A 21,276-nucleotide genomic window follows, 5' to 3' on the forward strand; every position below is an offset into this window, starting at 1 on the left:
GGGCTGCATCAGGAGAAGTGTGGCCAGCAGGTCAAGGAAGGTGATTCTCCCCCTCTACTCAGCTCTGCTGAGACCCCACCTGGAGTACTGTGTCCAGTACTGGAGCCCCTATACCAGAGGGATATGGAGGTGCTGGAACGGGTCCAGAGAAGGGCCACGAGGATGATCAGAGGGCTGGAGCACCTCTCCTATGAGGACAGACTGAAGGAATTGGGGCTGTTCAGTCTGGAGAAGAGAAGGCTCCAAGGTGACCTAATTGTGGCCTTCCAGTATCTGAAGGGGGCATACAGGCAGGCTGGGGAAGGACTTCTCAGGATCTCAGGTAGTGATAGGACTAGGGGGAATGGAATGAAGCTGGAGGTGGGGAGATTCAGGCTGGATGTGAGGAGGAAGTTCTTCACCATGAGAGCGGTGAAGCACTGGAATGGGTTGTCCAGGGAGGTGGTTGAGGCCCCGTGCCTGGAAGTGTTCAAGCCCAGGCTGGACGAGGTTCTGGCCAGCCTGATCTAGTGTGGGGTGTCCCTGCCCATGGCAGGGGGGTTGGAACTAGATGATCCTTGTGGTGCCTCCCAACCCTGACTGATACTATGATACTATGACAGCATAGCTGATGCCAACATAGAGCCTAGGCTGCTGCTAAAGAGAAGGGAACTCAAGAAAACATGTTAGCAATGTGACTTTAAACTCTACATGCACATAACTCCTCATCTCTCTATTGGGAAGAGGAATACACAAGTCATATATGGCATTAACTCTCTACTCCTTGGATAACCAAGAAGGACTACCCATGGTGTCAGAACTCATACAGAAAATCCCAATCTTCTTCATTCCACCTACATAAAGGCTATCAAAATCACATGTAAGATCTGGGGAGACAAAAATTCTACCCCACTTTAGGTGCTGACAGCACTTAGAACAATCTTAATTTGATCTCCTTCTGATCCCTTTTCTCTTTCTGTCCTTGTTTCAGGTAGTTCAAGAACAGGATTTTCCTTATTCCCCTTCCCTTCCTCTTCAAGTTCTCTGTGTTATTCTCTGAACTTTGTTCTCGGCATCTCTTACTTCCCTCTCCGCCTGTCAGACAAGGCAACCTTTGGTACCCTTTTTCTCTTAGTGTCACCACAGGACAGAGGTTACAATGCATGGAAGGGCTGTCTCCTGTCAGGCTGTGAGCACTATGCTAATGTGACAGCTTGGCAAGTATTTGAGAATGTCACTTCTAAAAAAATAACTGTCCTGAATGTCATATATACAACCACATAGCCATCAACAAAAAAGCCCTACAATCCAACTCTAATATATATTTCAAATGAGATGCCCACAGGCACTTATAACATGAGGACATGTCAGCAGCCATATGTGCTGTAATCCTTGTCTTTATAGATATGCCCAGCATAATCCTCTCATGCACCATATACCTAATCTTCATTCTCTGCTTTGGAAGCAAGATTAATCTAAAAAATTCAGAATTAATTCAAATGCATTTAATAGAATATGAATCTTCATTACCTTGGCTACTAACCAGTTAAAGAATGTGGCAAATGACCACATCATCAGTCTGCCATTCAGTTGCAGCTATATGCTGCGCTACCATTTCCTTTCAGGTTCTTCAAAGCCCTGCAGCTGAACTACAGCAGAGTACTTAGTGTAGAATTGTATCTTTTGGGGGAATGTGTTATTTTTAAATGCTCAATAATTATGAATTCATTTGCCATTCTTTATATAAGCAGGGGATCATAATGAACTCATCTGTTATTCATGTGAATGTCAAATGTGTTCCCACTGGAGTTTTATTCTAATTCACTATTAGTTAGTGGACTCATAAAATCAAATGCTCTCCATTTTTCACTCTGAACATGTAATGCTTGGTAATTTGTTCATCAAAGGGCAAACATAATCTTTTTCTTTGGTAAGTTTCAGTTCTGATTTAACCAGGTAAAGAAACAGGTTTAAAATAAGAGTAGCTTTAGAAACAGAAGTAGATTTGATAAGCTCTGAGTCTTCTATTTAAAATGCAGTGAATGAGATTACCATGAGGTAGTATTTTAAAATGTAGATGTAATACACTGTAAGCATGCATGCTTGAACCACATGCACCTAACAACACAAACTGTACCCCAATATATACTGCCCAATGACAGTTCAATGAAAGACACATTTTCTGTATTATGAGGTGATCACAAGTTTTCATGCAACTATTCTGCTGCAAGAGAAAATGTAGAGGTGTGACACAGGTCACCACAGGATTTGAGTATGATAACATTGGACAGCGGGACTTTGACCTGTGAAAATAAACACAAACTAAGCAATAGAAAAACAGAGAACTCAGACTTTGATATTTTTTTTGCATGTGTGTTTTGTTTTGTGTGTGTGTGTGTGAATATTATGAAGTTATTTCCAAAATTCTTCTAACTCCCTAATCTAAACTGTAAGGACTTACCTTTGCAATGGCAATGATAGCCCTGAAATACTTCAGCACCAGTGCCATAGAACTGCCATGCTGTGCCAGGCTTTTCCTCAAGTATGTCAGAGTGACTTTTCCAATCTTGACATGCTCTTTAGAAATGCTAACCAAAATGAATGAATTGTTATAAAGATGCATTTTCAAGGGAGATGGTAACAAATCCAGAATCCTATTTGCAACTGGAACCACTAGATTAATATAATGATAGTCCTGCTTTAAAATACACAACAAAAGCACTTTTTTTATCAGCTGAAGTAACAGAAGGATATGGTTTTATCTCAGATACATTACCCCAGTGCAATCTATGGCAGTCAGAAGGTTATTAAAATATTAACCAGGAAGAAAGCACTGAGAAAAAAGAAGTATGTAAACAAAAGCTCAGATGCAAGTTCTGATGGTCCCAGACACTTCTACCCGTCACAGACAGTAGCTTCATGTTTTGTAATAGTTAGCAGAAACACATTAAAAGCAGCAGTGCTTCCTGAATGCTAGGACTTCTTTCATAGTTGAAGAAATACTATTTACTTTACTCTTCCAAATTTTTACTCCATTAAAACAACTATCACATTAAAAAACAAAAGGTCTGCCTTTAACTGCTGCAGTCTCAGGTAGGAGGGACTAAGTTATACAGATACTGCAAAAATAGGAATGCCAGAAATCATGAATTAAAGGAAGGGTGAACAAAAAGGCTGATGCTACTGTGCCAAGAACTGGGTGAAACTTTGTTGAAGCTTGCACAATTATCAGTTGCTTATTATTGAAATGAATATAATGTATTTATTTGGCACATTACATAACAGCTACCAAAATGATCACTTCTGTCAGGCAGTCTAAAGGCCCTTCCCTAGAATGAGCACACAAGTCTAGGAGATAAGAAGAATGGAAGACATACAGTTTTGTTTACTGAAATTTATGTCTGTGTGGACATGTATCTATATCAATTTCTTTGAAAGCAGAGGACAGCTCAGGAGGCCTAGGAACAAACAAATCATTCACCCATTTACAAGGGAACCCACAGGTTTAAAAGGCCTGATTTGGAAGTCATCATTCTGTAATGGTGAAATTCTATTGACTTCATTGGAGTAATGTGATGCATACATGTCTGAAAGAAGAACTGACTTCTGCAATAGAAACTACATTAGAAATTATCATGCTGGAGAACATTAATTCTACAGAAAAGAAACAATAATACTAATGAATAAGTAACTGTGAGTAAGTGAGGTACTGAATGTTACCACTTCCCACAGTTTCCATTTGATTCAGAAACTTGCAGGACTTGGGGTTCAGGCTTATTAGTCTCCTCTAAAGCCTTGAAGACACAAGAAAGTTATGGATGCAGTGCACATGAGCTGTTTGGTTTTTGCTGCCACATTCAAAAGACAAAATATATAGAAGAATCTGGAGGACTGAACAGGTGAAAGCAGAGAAGGGTGGGGGTGAGATGTGACTCTGAAGGGCTGTGAGGCACAGGCTTACTGAAGCTGCATTCACAAATTGCCAACGATGAAACTAACAACTGCAATGAGAAGGGTTTTGCTGGAACCCTGCTGGCTTTTCACCACAAAGGGCAACATCTGCTGTTAATTAACATTCTATTTATATCTCTAGGCTCTTTTAAGACAATGAATGTAGTGCTTTTAGCAGTTAGAGGTTGGTATCACTGAAGCAGCACCACCTTTCCGGAAATACACTAGCATATGTCAGTTTTTCCTTTGTGCAAGAAAAGAGAAATATAAGTGCAAGAAGGTGGCATAAAGGGCGATTTTATATAGCTAGCCACAGAAAGGACATTCAGGATGACATCTACAGATCAGAAGCACTGTAAGAGATAAGTTTAAGTAATTTAGGCACTAAGTATAAAGAATGCTTATACTTCTAGGGGAAAAAATACATTTGATAATAATATATTACATACTGAAGAACTGCTTATGACTGACATGCATATTTTTGTAAGTTCCAATAGTCTACTGCAGCTAATGAATTTTCTTTCAAAACAATAGCCAGAATATTTCATGAGGTATGACTAAAACCATAAAGTGATTAGATGGTCCCACCTGGAATGGTGGAAGTAATCTTTAGCCGTCTTAACAGGTTCTTTTATAGAAGTGAGAATGGTAAAGGGTGAGCAGAAGAATTCACTGAGTTTTGCTTCTCACAAAGATTAAAGAAAAAAGTTATTCAGTCTTTGAAGAAAAGAAAAGGGTATCTCACTTCTCTGAAAGGAAGCAAGACACCAGAGCTGGGGTGCATGAACTGAAGTTCAGAAGTGACCATTAGAGACACAGAGGTGGAATTTCTTTGCACCAAAAGCTAGGTAACACGTGCAGTATGATAGCAAAAGCAGGAAATAGAAGAAATTAAATAATTTCATAAGAAAATTAAATTATACCTAGAAAAAAGATGCCCAACACAGTCATACATCAAAAGGGAGACGAAAATTTATGCCTGTTAGCTTCCTTACATGGGAGTGTTCTGTCATCCTAGTCAATTAACACTGCTAGCAATCAATTAACATTGCTAACATTCCCCTCTTTGCTGAAATTTCTGTTCCTTGCATTAAATAAATATACATGAAAGCTTCATTTTGGTATTTTTAGATGAAATATTAAATCATATGCTGACCACTTGGGATGGCTAAAGACCTAGTACAATTCTTAGAAATAAACAGGCATGTAACTGTGGTGTCCTGACCAGATTTTAATTCTCAGCAGCTGCATTCCACCCACCTAGCTTACATATACCTTTGGAAATTAATTATTACATTGTTTTCCTAATACACCTCAATTGTTGTGTCCTATCAGATTGTTTCTGGGTTTCATTAGGGATGGCTGTATGACTGCACTGGATAAACAGACACCCATGTATTGCTTTAAATGTATTAACTTAAAACTCATGAAACTAGCACCTCAGACTGGTCAAAAATGAGGAATGCTGTTAACACCCATGGTTGCTGTACAGTACTGGAAAACATTTTGTGTAGGAGACCATCTACAAACAGCCATGTCAAAAAATATGTCCTAAGGCTTATTATTAATGTATCAGCTAGCATAAATCACTGTAGCTCCACTGACCTTAATGAAACCATGGTGAACTTATACTGAGAATATGGCTGTGTAAGCTTCATCTTCTTTTATCACTGCACAGTGGAAAAATACATTCAAAAAGGATAGGATACTGCATTAACATAGTATTTGAGGAAATTCCAGCTCAGGGAATTAAGTGAAAAGAATTCCATTAAAAAGCTCCTACTATCCTCACCTTTCATTTACTGCAAGGTCTTTGATCCTTAAGTTTTTAATTAACTATGTTCTCTCACTCCATTGACACATATAACATTTTTATTTCTAGGTAGCAAACTCTCTCATCCCAGTTTGAAAAATAACATTTTAGAATATGTGAGAGTTTGGAGGTGCTTTTTGGTTATTTATTTTGGGGGGGTTCTCTTGGTGGGGGCTCTTTGTTTGTTTGTTTGTTTGGGGTGGTTTATTGTGTTTGTTGGTTGTTTTTTTACCAAAGCAATGCCCACTCCATGCACAGATGGCTTAACAGAATCAAACCCTAAATTTGCTTAAGAGGGAAAAATGTCTGTAAAACAATGTTAATTTTAAAATAACACAGATTGTATTACAGTATGGTGAAATTATAACATAGCTCAGAATATGAAACAGAGCCAGGATTCCAGTAACACAACATGTGAGGACCTTTTGTCTTCAGCCTGGTAGCACATCCTGAGATGACATTTTGTACAAGATTTTTTAGAAGAGACTTCAATAGGGGCTTGATATATGGAACAATGGCAGGATATGGCCTCTAACGGGTAGGAACAATTACTGTTCTCAGACATGTGCAAGTTAACTTGCATTAACTTTATTGGATTTTATGCACACTTTCTGGCCTAGATTCCAAGCTCCGTCTAATTTCTCCTGGGGACAGCTGAGACAGGGAGCACACTGAATGAGAAACAAAACCTCTTCTGCCTAAGCAGAATATACTCAGCAACACTCAAATGGGCCTCAAGAGCATGATAGACCAGTTTGGCAATAATGTGAAAAAGCAACACAAGCAAACTCACTTTCTCCCAAGCTACACCCATAATGCCTTGTATGCTGCAGGGCAAAGGAAGAGCTGTCTAGACTGTCTCCACCAAGTGTGGAAACTCCTCAGACTGAAGGAATTCTCAGCATGCAAACCTTCCAGTTTATGGCAGGCCCATCCAGAAAAGTTCACTATGAAGGGAAGACACAAAGATAGAATTTAACCTTTGAATTTGGGGAGAAGTACAGACTCTTTTCCAGAACAATAACTAACTAGAAAAATAGCTGACAACCTCACAGAGGTGCTGGCTATTCACAGTGCTTAGTTTTTGGACTTTGTTTCCTTCAGTTCTGAGAAAGTGAAAAGTGACATAGTTTGCAAATAGAGCCTTTCTGGTTCCCATTCTTTCATTCTGTAGCTCTGATTTTTCTACAGTTTCATGTATAAACTACTTCACTTTCAAGGCCTTTTGTCCACCCTGTGTCTTTCCTATCTTTCCTCAACTGGCTTTCTTCACCTATTATTTAAAATTCAGGCACTTCTGTGATTTCTGACAGTTTTCCCATAAATATGTACAATGCCACTTCATCTTATTTTTCACCAATACTGTTTAAGCTGACCAAGCTATTAATTCTCAATTTTGTATGACCACTCCAATAGGCCAATACCGATTTTGTGCAGCCCTCTGATAGATCAGACGGGAGAACTGTTTTGGCTGAAAAATAATCAAGGGAAAAGAATAACTGATTTTCAATTTGATCTTCTGCCTCACATCTGCACAAACAGCTGCATGAACACAACAGAATGGGTGGGACAGGAAAGAGAACAATTAGCTGAGGTAGAGCTGCTTAAGCCAACATTACTACTGCAAAAATGCACATGGAGCCACAGCCTAAACGTGCTATTTTAAGTACTCTTTTAAATCCCTCACCTGTCACAGTGCCTATTAAAAGAATTGATACTAAAAAGGCTAGGATTATATCACTCCTGCTTACTGATGCGGCCCAATTTTGGCTCATTGTTTCCTTGATCTGGTTGTTCTTGTCTCGTAATTAGATTATAAGATACTAAGAACATAAATCTTTTGACCTACACTGAAAACAATCTGACTTCTCCTACAGTCAATGCAAATTCTACCTCGGATTCAAAAGGAACTGAACCATGTCTGTTAAGACATCATTTCCCCCAGATACTAGCCATTCTGAATTTTTTGTTTAAGAAGGGCAATTGAAGAGCATCTTTGGATCAGTGAGAAATATTTTACTGCAAATAATTCTGGTTTTCATACCATCAATTCTCCAACAGCTTTTCTCAAGAATCACCAGTTGTGAATTTTAATTAAAAAATTAATTGCAGTCTCTTGCTTGTGACAAGTTAACAGTTCTTAAATCACTGGGGCTTTAGGACTTGAGGTCAGCAATAGTGCTAAACAGCTGGAGTCATAAAGGAGAGCTACATCACGCCTAAAATAAACTGATCTCATTGCACAACTGCACTGACTGCTTGTACTGCTCAAAGTGTGGGTTTTACACTGAGCTCACTCAGTACATTTGACTGCCTGTGAGGCACAGCACAGTCATCAGCCAACAGGAGAAAATCTGCTAGAGTTAGCAAAATATGGAAGTACTATATACATGAAGGAACTTAACATATTCAGGGCTCCTTGTAATAAGAAATGTAAAGGTCCTTGAGACTGAGCAAAGGGCCAATGAAACAGCTGCTGCAGTTTACTTAAGCCATCTTAGCCAAAGAATAAACTCTTCTTGAAATATAGATGGGAATTTTTCACTGAGCTATACAAAAGTGTTCTGTGAGCCTGTACTTCTCTCTACTTTGAGATACTGAGAAGAATATTTTATAATACAATTGTGTCTTCCTGACTGCACTAAAAAATCATTTCCACAGTTGGGTTTATGTATTTGCTGTTGTCTCTACAACAGAGAGATATGGTTTACATTACATTGCACTCAGGTAAAATAGGACTGCAACTCTAGGCAAATATAGAAAAGAACATCTGCAGAGGTGAATAAAGTAGGATGTTTTTAATGAATAAGTAATGTATTTAATTCACCTTTTCATTCAGCGATCGCTGAAACGCAATACAAACTCCAAAACTATGGCTGTGCACTAACAGCAGTCTTGATACTGCATAAGGATACCTGTCCTAGCTCTGAAACTTAATCCAAATCTTACAATCTCACAGTGGAATGAAGGGTTTATGTTTGTGTCTATACTGTAAGCTTTTGCAGTTACTTGATGTTTTTTGTAAATGCTGGTGTTAAATAATGTAGGATGGTTAAAAACATAGAAAACGCCAGAATTCAATACCTGGAGAAACTATTTTCCCAAAAGCAACAGAAGGTGTCACTGCTAACTGGTTTTAAACAAATGCATCCCCTAAGTGGAAAACACTGCCTTTGTTTCGAGAGAAACTTGAAAGTTGTTTGAGAGAGAGAAACTGGGTTCCCTTCATAAGCATTCTCCAGCTCCAAACATAAACAGTAAAAACGGAAGAGATTCCTTTACACCATTTAATTCTTCTCCTTTTTGTTTGCTATTATTCTCTGCAGCTGTTTCACCTAAGGGGATGATTCACAGTCAAAGCAAGAGAAGTTTAGGCCTGTATTTGGACAGAAACCCTCAAAAAATCCTTTTAATCCATTAATATTAGAACTCAAATAACTTTGTATTTTCTCTTCAAATCCATGATAATTCAAGATCCAGAATTCAAACCATGAGAATGCTGGAGAAACCATTTCCAACACACAATATAAAATGAAGTCTCTTAAGTAGCTTTCAATTGTGAAAACTTTCTGAGACTGCATTTTAGCTTGGATAATGACAATTCTCTCTAAACTTGTGATATTACTTTAATTCTTTTTTGGCCATCCTCACTCCCTTGTCTTCCTGGATATTGTATTGTTGCTACTCTGCGTTAAACAGCTGTTACATCCCATGCCAGAGATAGCTGCATAACCCTGACGGGTGAGGTGTTATTTTCTAAATATACATACACACAGCTTTTGAAGTACTCTATGGCCCTTTGCAAGTCTCTTCATACATACACATTATCTATATGAGAGGCTAATATAAAGTACATTTCCTTTCCTACCAGGATAGCTTGGCACTCCTAATTTCAGATGACTGAAGAAGTGCAGTGACTGCCGCCTTTTTCCTCTGGACTCCCTAGAGGTCTCGACGTGAGGAAGCCTGTGTGTGTTGCAGGCACCAAGGGCCATGGTCTCACCAGGTCACAGCTGCTTGCCCTGTAGCTGAGGGCCTATGCTCTGCGCTGCTACTTATTTGATGTGAAGTAATTACCAAAGCTGTAATTACAAAAGAAATATACTTATACAGAAAGACCCCGGCTTTTAGCCACCACGATTGAATGTTTAATAGGTGTATCCAAGCATTCTCTCCAGGCTGCCAGCCTGCCGACTCCAGCACTTTCCCCCCTCCCTTCTCTTCCCAAGAGAAAGGCATCTCAGGTCACTTGAATTATTTAGCGGGGTGTTTTTAACCATCTCCAGGGCTTTACTTCTGCCATGCGGCTCCTGTGAAGCTAGGGTTTGTGGGTTTTATTTTATTCTACATTTTTTTCAGCACGCGGGGTGGAGTTGCTCCACTTCCCTGGCAGAAGGGAGGAGAAACAGCACGGGGGGAAGGCGAGAGAGGTGGCTCGGCGTGTAGAGGGGAGGGGAAAGGGAAGGCCGCCAGGCCCCGCCGCAGCCGCCACACCTGCGGGCCGCACTGCCCCTTCAACTCGGCCCTACCAGACAGGGCCACTCACCCGGTCGCTCTAACACAGTTCTCTCTGTCTCTCCCCCTCTTCATCTTCCTCTCTCCCGCTCCCCATTCATCCTTCCCCCTTTCCCGCCGCCTTTCTCCCGCCCCCTCCCCGTTGCAGGCGGAGCGGGCCCGGCAGGAGGCGGAGCGGACCGCCGCACGTCCCCCGGCCGGTCGGCCGGCCCCCCCGCCATGGGTCGGAAGCGCTGCGTGGGGGGAGACGGCTCCAAGATGGCGGCGGGTTGCTGCGGGGTGAAGAAGCAGAAACTCTCCAGTTCCCCTCCCTCGGGCTCGGCTGGCGCGGGAGGCGGCGGCAACGGCTCCCACTGCGGCGGGGCGGCGGCGGCGGGGGGCGAGCCGGGGACGTTGCCCCCGTCAGGGGGTCCGCGCCTCAACGGCCTTGGGGCGCTGGCGGGGGGCGCCGCCGGCTGCGCTCTCTCCTCGCCGCTGCCGCCCAGCTGCGGCGGGGGCTCCGCCGGCCTCTCCCCACCGGCCGCCGCCTCGCTGCTCTCCTCCCCCGGCGCCGGCTCTGGCGGGCCCGGCTGCAGGAAGATGGTGGTGTCGGCCGAGATGTGCTGCTTCTGCTTCGATGTGCTCTACTGTCACCTGTACGGCTACCAGCCCCCGCGGAGCCCCCGCTTCACCAACGACCCCTAGTGAGTATCGCCGCCGCCGTGCCCCGGACCGCCCTCGTGGGCGCCTCGTGTGCGCTTGTCCCAACCGGTTCCCCTCCGGCTGGGCACTCTGCCGGCACCCGCCTCCTCGCGCGGCACCTACCGCGCCGCCGCCTGGCCCCTGTCCTCGCTTGGCCCCGCGCCGCTCGCCTGTCCTGGGGCCTGGCCCGCGGGCGCCCCCGCCCCGCAGCTGTGCGGGCACCAGCCGGGCTTCCCGGTGTGTGCCCTGGGGGCCGCGTTGCCCTCCCTCGCCCGGTTCGCCTTGGAAGCGCCCCGGTGCCCTGTAGCACTGTTAGCCCCTGCCGCTTGGCTCGGCGTGTCCGGAATTCCCGAGTGGCATCTTCTCCCGGTTCCCTGACATCGCTGGCCGGGCCATTCGGTACCTGCCCCGAGCTCTCTCGTTTTTGTGCGAGCACGATTTGCCGCGCTCGACGGTGCCCTGGTTTCGTCTGGCTACGGGTGATTTCACACCACACCCCGTGTCAGTGCCCTTTCCCTGCTCCTTGCCTGTGTACAGAGGTGCCTGAGTAGACCGCTCCATGCTCATTCCACCAGTAGCTCTTACTGGAACCCCTTCATTAGGCAGCTTCTGTCCATCAGCTCTGCATGAGGTCGGGCCTCTGCTTCACCAATGTTGAATGGTGAGTACTCAGTGTAAGAGACCTGTTGTGCTATTTGTGAGCACCGGTGTACCAGTATGTTCCCCGTGCCAGGCACTCGTAACACTACTTTGGTCTCAAACTGCGCAGCGTCCTTGCTTTGCAACAACCCCTGAAGATCACCCAGTGTTAGACGTCCTGAGTCCCTGAGTACTCCACCACATTAAACTCCGAGTTTTGAACAGATCACATAAACACCTGTTACTCCCATCATTCTCCTTGCAAGGGCCTGCTTCATTCCCATCCCTGGCCACTCTTGTTCAGTGTTTGTCTTGAAATCTCTGCCCTCCCACCTTTGGACGTGACCTGCCAGGATAGCATTGCCCAGCATGTCAGCACCTGCAGCCTGCCTGTGCTGGGGAACTGGGTGTTCTGTTGGAGAAGGAGTTCAGACACTTCAGGGAGTAACTTCGGTCTTACAGGAAGTTGCTTCCTTTCAGCTGGGATGAGTTACTACATTGCTGCATGCTCCTATTGTGTTTGAATGCAAAGTGAACATAAGGGGCTGTTGGAATTAACACTGTTTCACTTTCTTTTTAAATGGGATGGAGCTCATGGGGTGAGTTTCAAAGCTTCAGCTGAGACTTAAGGGCATTGGTCCACCAGAGTGCATGTTGCTTGTTCCGTCCTATGTATGGCATGACGGCTCTGTGTGACCCCCTACTTTATCAGTACTTAGTGAATACAGGTCTTTGTGTGTCCTAGACCCTTGTGCACCCTCACCAACGCAAATGGTTATCATGCAGTCCATGTTTCTTAATGGGATGTAGTGTATGCTTTGCAGTGCTGAAAATACTGTAATGTATTAATGATCTTATTTGGAGTCCTTGCTGTTCTAACACCCAGGATCTATACATCTCTTGCATACTTTCAGCTGCTGTCATGACAACCCAGCTCTGTGGATTCCTACTTAACCTGCCACCCCAGCAAGTCTTCCCTATATGCTCTTCATAACTCCTATGTGATTACATCAGAGTACCAATAATGAAAGGAGGGCAGGGAGACTCCACTGTGAGTTTCTTTACCTAGGTCTTTTGTAAATCCATGTCTGTCCTTTTGTAGATACCAACTGTTTAGGAACTGCTGCTTTGAGTAGCCATTTTGCTTTTCATTGTCCTGTGTCTGTTCTCCATCCCAGACCACTCCAGGTTACAGCATCAGCTTTGTGCTGTTTAACTCTTTCACACTGTAAGAGAGCTGAATTCTGTCTGGGTCTTCCTGACAATCGTACTGTGTTGTTACATTTTTAATTGTATTGCAGCATGTTTTGTTGAGCAGATAAGTGCTAATGTCTCTGTTTTATTAGTGGAGGAAACTGAGGCAGGGGTGAAGGTCTCACCACTGGAGTATTTTCCAGTAACCAGTAGGTCACTTCACCTTTCTTCTCCTTCTTCTTACTTTAACAAGAACACAATAGCAGGTTAAGCAAAATGATTTGTGTTTTTCTGAAATTTAGATGTGTGTTAAGATCTAGTTGGTGAAAAGTTGTGTCGATGGACTTCTGAAACTGGTGCTGCCATTAAAACTGGTGCTATCTTTTCTGCTGGTTCCCATGCTTGTGCCAGAGCGCATGGCTTTACAGATTGAGAAATGATCAAATCGTCATTTTGTTTTTCCCCCTGGTTACTTTTCACAGTTCTTGGTTCCCTCTAGATGGTTGCATGGCTTCGCAAACACTTGTGCCTGCACAAGTGTGAGGTGGGAATAAGCAGATGGCAGAACTGCTGCTTTCAGCAGTCTTGTGAGCTGATTGTTTGTGCAGTTGTGGAAGCAACTTTGGAAAAGTTGTTAGGTATTCCATGTAAAGTTCTAGGTCGGTGAATAAATCACTCCTGCTAGGTCTTCAGAGACAGCATGACTTCCAGCCTTGGAAAGAATTGCAGGCAGAGCCATCAATAACTGGGTAGTGCACAAAGTTACAGTGGCGTCTCTGAAGCTGAGCTTCATCCTGCACAGCAAAAAAAGCCCCAAAAGGACTGAGAACTGTCATATTTCAGTGTGTGTATGTTGCAGCCTTCTGTCTGGAATGCTTTTGGAGATTTGGTCTGTAGACCAAAATACTTGTTCTGCAAGTTGTAGTCTAAAATAAGTCTGTATGTGAATTGTAGAAATATGGTTTTTAAATTACATTAATTACAGGGAAGATGAAAGACCTGTGAGCAGGTATCCTCAGACAGGCATGACTCATTCCTTGCAGGTCTTTGAAATGTGAAACTGGGCACGATCAAAGAAAAGCAGGTGGCTGAATCATTTGGACAAGGGGTTCTGCTGTGTTGTCTCTTTGAACAAAACCTGCTTGTGACACCTCTGGATTTTTGTAACTTTTTGATGCCAAGATGAGTACCTCAGCAGGGCTCGAAGGGAAAGAATTTCAGAGTGGTTGGTAGGAATGAGACAAAATGCCTGTTTTGAAAAGGTGCAGAGTTTGAACTCTAGTGCAGCCCATGCATGGATGGAAAAGTTGCCATTTTCATATCTCTGATTGTAGTTCCTGAAGCACAGGATACGGGGTGTTGGTCAGGAGTATTGCTGTGGAGCTGAAGGCTTGGAGAGAGTGACTCATGGAGCCAAGATAGCTTGAAGATACTGAATCTGTCCAGCACTGTCTTTGTGAGAATAGGTTCAGCAGATCCCTCCAGCCACAGGCTTCTTCCTCTGCTGTTGTAGGTGTCCATTGATCTGCCAACATTTTATTCTATCACTGTCTAAATTGAAGAGCTTTCTTCCACTTAGAATTGTACTTCGAATTGCTCTCTAAGCTACTCCTTCCCTTCTTCCGTTGGGCTGTGTCCTGCAAGGCATGTGCTTTCCCCTTGCCCAGAGTGGCTCACAAGCTAGTGTAAAAATGATCCTGGAGGAGTGGATGTTGATACAAAGCTTGAAAAATGCTGCCCCAGAAAGAAGTTGTGACTTTGAGTTTCAAGAACAGTGTCTGAATAGGACTTTAGTCTGATGAGTAAAATTTTGGAACACTGCAATTGATTAAAACAAGGATTTTTAGAAGTGGCAATAGAAATAAATTGTAAGGGGATTTGGGAAGAATTGGAAAAAGCTTTTAGGGAGAAGTTAAAATGGAGAAGCCTTTTTTTACCCTGTGTTTTTTCACGTTTCTGACAAGCAACTCATGTCCCTTTATTCCCTTTCTGGTTGGGTCTTGTGCAATGCACCCTGTGCCTCTGACCAGTGGAGCCAGTACCGTGTCCTGCGTTCTGTTGTAGAACCAGTGTGAAAGGGCTTAAGATTCACACTACTCAATACTACTTTTCTTGTAGTAGAAAAATGTTTGAGTGGAAGTGCAAGTGTGAGCAAGGAGGTTGTGACAGGATGAGAAGGGTGAGTGTGTGGAGTTCAGTTGATGCTGTGTTGTGGGCAATGAGGAGGACTTTTTTTCCTTGAAGATTCTCACATCTCTGCTCACTGTGAAGATTCCCCTTGGCACACAGAAATCACTTTTCCAAGTTTTTGATTGTGCACAGCATCTGCCTCAAACTCTTCATCCTGTTTGCTTAATTTTAACATCAGCATCTTTGCGGGGGAGACACTGTATGACAGTTCAGCAAGTTAACTCATTTGCCAGATATTTGTTTCTGATAGTCCCTTTCTGAAAGTCACCTGCTAGCAAACAGGATTATTTTAGCAGCAACCACCCATTCTTGACACAATTACTGTGGGAAATTTTGTTCTGCCCTTGTCATCTGACACATACTGACCAAGAACAAGATTTTGCACCTATAATGGCTGATGCAGCCTGTGCCCTGCTTCACATCTGGCTGAGGAACTCTTGGGAAAGATGTTTTCCATGAGTACAGTCAATGCCTGGATGATGGCTTGCTCATATCCTCCTCATCTATTGGGGGAACTGTGCCAGAGGCACAAAATGGTGTGTGTAGCTGACCTGAGTACCTGTGGCAGAGCTGGTGCTGTAGGGAAGTATCGGAGCTGCTGTGCCTGCACAGGCTGCCAGCCACACACAGGTGTGGAGGCTCCAGCCCTCAGACAGAAGTGGTGCTGGCAACTGTGTTCTTTGCCACAGGAATAATCTGGATGGTTTGCCTGCCTTCTGTGGTTGAAAGCCTCTGCATTGAAATCTTTTGTAGGTCATTTCCAGTCTTGACCTAAAGACTTAGCTTGGAAATCCATCAGCTCCTTTCTTCATTGGTGATCTAGTGTTTTGCAGCAACTGTTCCATTTGACTGCAGGCTGCAGAGATACACATGCTGCAATGTTGATATGCCTGATCTTTGTATTTCATTGCTGTCAGGTGCAAGATCTGCCAATTTGCATATTCTAGAATGGTATGAGGTGACAGTACTACATTACCTTATGTCTTTGTTAGTGAAGTTTGGAGATAGTTGAATTCAATACAATTTTAAAAAGTGGAACAAGCTAATCTTGTGCCCAGTAGTTTTCCCGTTCTCAAAGCTGTGACAGAGTGTGACTTGACTGTGTAGTAGAGAAGTGGTTTGAGGATTTGTTACTGACCATCCAATTTTTTTGTCTTAGTTACTGTGTCTTGATACTGTTTTGCCGTGGTGATTTGCTAGGAAAGATTGAAATAGTTTCAAATCTTCCTGTACAGTCCCAAAGCTACTTCCCCCCACCCCGCAAAGTGTTAAATTACTATCTGATGCTTTAAGACTTTGAGGAAAGGTTAGGCTTGTCTGTAGGTATGTACATATACAATATTGTGCTTGCACCTTCACAGGATTGCATGCTTTTCTCAATTTCTTGTTTCTTGGCTGCAGTCTTGACTTCCTGCTTTAGTCTACAATTCATTGCAGTGTTTTAGAGTGTAGTGCTTGACTCCTTGCTTGCCTTGGGTATATGTTTCTTTACAGGCATTTTTGTGAATATTAGCCTGGAAGCCTACCAAAACATGAATTTCATATTGTCTTTAAAAAATCCTCAAACAACAGTGTTGTTCTTCCACAGTCCCTGCTCAGCTATTCCTGATGTTAAAACATGGAGATTTTGTTGTTTCTCTGGAGAACTTAGTTGTATGGCAGCGGAGACTCACTTGCGTGGCAGACTCTGAAATAATGTGTATTTATTGTCACAGTAGCATTACACAACAGCTCTAATGATTGCTTGGTCATGGCTAAAGATCAACACTGCTCACAAACCAAAAAACACAGCAGTGAAACATGCAGACAGGGAAGTGTTCTTGCATGTCTGTGTGTCTGTCTGACTTCATTCTGCTTTTCGTGTGCGTGTTGTGTGGTTTTGTGTAAGCGTCAGTATTCTTTGCTGACTTAATATGGTCTTTACAGTGGAATATTAAATGTTGGAGTACAAAGTGATGGTTCTTTCAGAGGCATTCTGCAGTAGATGCTTTTAAAATACAGTACAGCGGAAAATGTGTATTTTGGCTGGTGTTGGCAGTGCTCAGCAGGGAATTCCCAGCATATTTGAAAGCAGGAGTGGTGAATGTGTCTTGGACAGCAGAGGGGGAAAAAGGATGAAGCAGCACGGCTTCAGAAAGAGCTTAGCTGTGCCAATAGGTTTGTCTTCTGATAATATTCATGAATGGTGAAGATACTCATATGATGAACTCCAAATTAGGTTAACTATAATTTGAGGGTGCTTTTTCTTCATAAGCTCATTTTAGTGAGCTGTTCTTCTGTCCAAATGAGGTAGTTTCTGTTAGTACATGAGATGACATCATAGACAGTCTTGTGGATGGACCCTGGCTTTGTTTCTTCTGCTAAAAGCGGTCACCACTGAGTTACAATAAATGCTCTGATTCACTGCAGTCCTGGTTTTGCAGAAGTTAATTGTTCTCATGCCCTGTGTAGCGTGAGGAGGAGTCAGCAGCCACCTCTCCCTGTGCCATCACTCTGGTCATTCATTTTTGTTGCCTCCTTTGTTTTAGCTATGTTCATAGTTTTTGTTATGCTTTCTTCTATCTTGTGAAGATGATTTCCTGATAAAGATTTCTGTGGATTTTGCAGATTCAAATGTTGACTGTTTTTTGACTTTCTACGTTCCTATTTAGCCTGTCTGCCTATGAGAAAAACATGGTTTGGCTCTCTGATTTGATTTACTTCATGTGTATCACTAAATTCTAGTATTCTTCATTAGAAATTGTTGAGAACTTAACTTTAAGAGTGCAAATATTTTGAGTTACTGAAAAAGTGCAGAGATCTGCCTCCTGTTCAGGTGTCATGTATTTATAAATTTATACAGGTAATGTTACCTTGCATTGAATGCCAAAGCAGGAGAAATGTAACGTTGGCACTTTCTTTGTCCTATCTGTTAAGAAACAAGTAGATATCATTTGAATGTATGGACAGTTTACAGGTCCTGTTGACTGCTCATCTCCAGAAAGACAGACAGTAGTTGCTGTTGTTGACAACTAGGAGGTAACCAGGAAATAAAAGTTGGCAAGCTAGCTCAGCTTGGTGTGACGAATCAGTGAATGAAATAATGCATGATCTAGTCCATAGTTCTTGGTGCTCTCAAGACTCATGCTGTAATTAAGGGAACCAGCTTGGTATGCCAAGCTGTCTATTTTTACATTAATTACTTGTTTGCAGTTAAGTGCAGGTTTTCCATAGCATCAAATTATTGTCTTCAGAAGCAGGAGTGCTACTATGTTAACACAAAAGTTTTCTGAGACGTGTCTTGGTGGTTTCTTTGGTAAAAGCCTGTATGAAGGCAAGAAAGATGCAAATTATTTAAAAATAATAGTAGACATGTCAGAGTTTGGACAATACAGAAACTGTTGCTAGGCTGGAGGCCAAAACAAGTTTGGTCAGGCCCTGACCTTCCTTAGCAAAGCATTATGAAAATGCTTGACCTTTTCTTACAATGTTTATGCTCCTAAGGAGTGGGGTGTTACATTGATGCTCAGTTTAGCATTGCAGAGTTAGTATTTGAATAACAAGATGAGGCAGCTCTACCATAGTTAATTCAAAATGTCTCAAAATCATGTTCTAATAAGAGAGCATTCTAGAGAGGGAGTGCAATGGAATGTAGCTGTTATGTTGGTCCTGGTGGTGGGTTCAGATAGCACACAGTTGATTTGGATTGATAAATTATCTGGATTACTGTTCCTTAGTGCTGTGCTGACTGACCAAAAGTAGTAGTGTTTCTCAGACCAGTGCTGTGAGCAACAGTGGGTATCTTTCCTGGGTTGCTTGTATGACCATTTAAAAAAAGCTCTTTACCTTCATTACTGGGGTCTTGACAGAAGGGATCAGTGTCAAGGGCTTTATTTGTGCCTCTGGCCATAAACATTTATTTGTTGAGGTATTTGTTGTATTTGTTACATCTCTGCTCTTGCTGTTCCCCTAGCAGACTGCATGTATGTTTATATGTCTCATAGGATATGTCTTAAATTTTTGTGATCTGACTTGGCTTTGATAGCTTCCTGGAAGGCATTGCTTGTTGTGAATATGTGGTTATGCTTTGCCACACTGAGTACTTGCAGCCAAGGTTATTAAAGTGCTAATTTCATGGGAATGACATCTTACAGAATGCAGAACAGCTCCACTGAGTTGTGGCAAGGTCACTGGGACAGCAGCTGTGTGGAGCTGTGTGTGTCTTCTCAGGGCACTTGTGCCTTTCTGTGTTGTAGGGAGTGAGTTCTCGCAATCTGTAATGCCATAGAAAATCTCATTTTAAACCCTTCTTCCCATGAGCATGAACTCTCTGGCACTTTTAGCAACATCCTGCTTAGGGCTGTGGTGTTTTTAATGTGCGAGCCACAGACATAATCCTGTACTGTATCCTTTGCCCCTCTCCCGACAAAGGCTTTGCTGGCACATGATGGGTTCCAGTGTCTGTGACACTCCCTACTTTACTGGGATGGTACTCGGAGTCTGTGTTTGAAAAAGAAGAGGAGAGAGAAGAAGGAAAGCTCCTTGTCATAACCCTCTTCTAATCAGCATCAGAACTACTTCTGCTTCATCCTTTCTACAGAGCTCATTCTCTTCCTTTGTTTTCCATGTGGCATTTTGCACAGAGATAAGAAGTGTATTGATGAAACGGTACAGTTCACAAGCTTCGGTGTAGTGGGAAAGGTGGTAATAAGCGTGTGATTCTGCACTGATGGGCAACAGTGTGGGCCAGCTAAGTAAATCTGGTCACTTCCAGCCCAGTATAAGGGCTGGGTGCCACACCATTTCCCTTATCCAGTAAAGGAACAAAAGAAATTCAGCTGCCAGTGAATGGTAAATCGCAAGGCAGTTCTTTCCTGTATAAACAGATGTGCTAAAAGATTAACTGTTTGGGAAGATGATGTGCTAGGTGTAGAGATTGCATCTAAGCTTTATAAGGAGGGAAATTTTTTTAGTCCTCAGTACTTTGATTGTCAAACAGGCAGTGAATACCAGTCAGAGGAGTGTTGCACCAGCCTTCTCTAAGTAGTCTTTCTGCAGAGACAGTGTTGGAGGCTGAGGAGGTGGGAGAAAAACCCACAGCAAAGGTATACTTGTAGTAAGGAACTTTTCTAAGACTGCTTGCAGTGCCTGAAGGAAGGGGAGCTATTGCAAGTGATACATCCCTTTTGCATGAGTGGAACAAAACTTCATCAAGCCAGCAGCTGAGATGAAAAACTCAAGTGAGGCAACATTAGGCAAGATCTTTCAGTATGTTGTTGCACAAGCAGTTACCCAAATGGAGATGTGATACTAAAACTAATTCCTATTAACATGCTGATAGAATGTGAAATTGTAGTGATTAGACTTGCTCTTCCTTAAGAAATAGGAGCATAATGATGGCTTTGGTTCAGTTCAACCATAACTAAAATGTAAGTGTGTAGAAAACAGGCAGGTGGCAAAAGTCTCATGTGGGATACTTGCCACTGTAATATCTGGATTCTTGTAAAATACTGGAATAGAAGTTGAAAGAAAGTGAAAATTGTGCTTTCCATTTGGAAGGAATGCTGGATAAAACTGAGCATTAAAAACAAAGAGTTCTAAAGAAGGATAAATAGAATGCAAATTACCTTTCTCTTATTTCACAGAAGAAAAAGATTGAAGTGAGACAAGTATTCCCATCTATGCTTACCATTGTGGTCTCTTTGCAGCTCAAGGATGAAATATTGTGGTTTGCTGTGCTTGGACTATAGTTTAACATCGAAATTAAAGCCACTGCAAAACGTGGCTCCCAGTAATGCCTCTTTCTGGGAGAATATAAAATCTGTGGTACTGTGCTTCAGGTTATTTGGTGCCAGCTGTCTCTCTCTCTTTGTTTTTTGGGGTTTTTTTTTTGGTTGGTGGTTTGTTTTTATTTTAAAGTAGAACAGAATAAACCAGGTTGGAAGAGACCTTCGAGATCATCATGTCCAACCCATCATCCAACACCATCTAATCAACTAATGGCACCAAGGCACCAAGGACCCCATCAAGTCTCCTCCTAAACACAAAGTATTACTTGTTCTTTAACATATGTAATATGAATGTCTTGCAGTAACCTACTCAAAGGCTGCATACTGCCCAATACTGTTCTGTGGACTTAAGTGTGTTTCCTTCCCCTTTAGATGTGTCAGAGATGCTCAGCAGCAGGTGGGTCTTTCTTGTCAGAAGCTGAAGGTAGTTACACCAGACAGGATAGATGAGGCTAGAAGGTGATGAGCGCTCTGTTGCTGCAATGTGTTATATTCTTAGTGACTGGAATAAAGAACTTTTGTCTCTTCTAAATAACTGGGCTGATC

The 21,276-nt window shown here is 42.6% G+C and overlaps 1 protein-coding gene across 3 annotated transcripts in view; it reads left to right on the forward strand.

The window, feature by feature from the left end:
* AMMECR1 (AMMECR nuclear protein 1) overlaps positions 1–21,276 on the forward strand; it is a 106,117-nt gene that overhangs the window by 17,178 nt on the left and 67,663 nt on the right. The window contains exon 2 of one of the 3 annotated variants that reach the window (XM_068152038.1): positions 10,407–10,941. In XM_068152038.1, coding sequence (XP_068008139.1) covers positions 10,407–10,941 — 535 coding nt within the window. Of the gene's footprint in view, positions 1–10,406; positions 10,942–21,276 lie in introns of those variants that run through there. The other 2 variants (XM_068152037.1, XM_068152036.1) reach the window with 2 other exon arrangements.

This window comes from Melanerpes formicivorus, unplaced genomic scaffold, assembly GCF_026170545.1.
Source record: "Melanerpes formicivorus ecotype bairdi unplaced genomic scaffold, bMelFor1.0.p_v2 SCAF_22, whole genome shotgun sequence".
Lineage (NCBI taxonomy): Eukaryota > Metazoa > Chordata > Aves > Piciformes > Picidae > Melanerpes > Melanerpes formicivorus.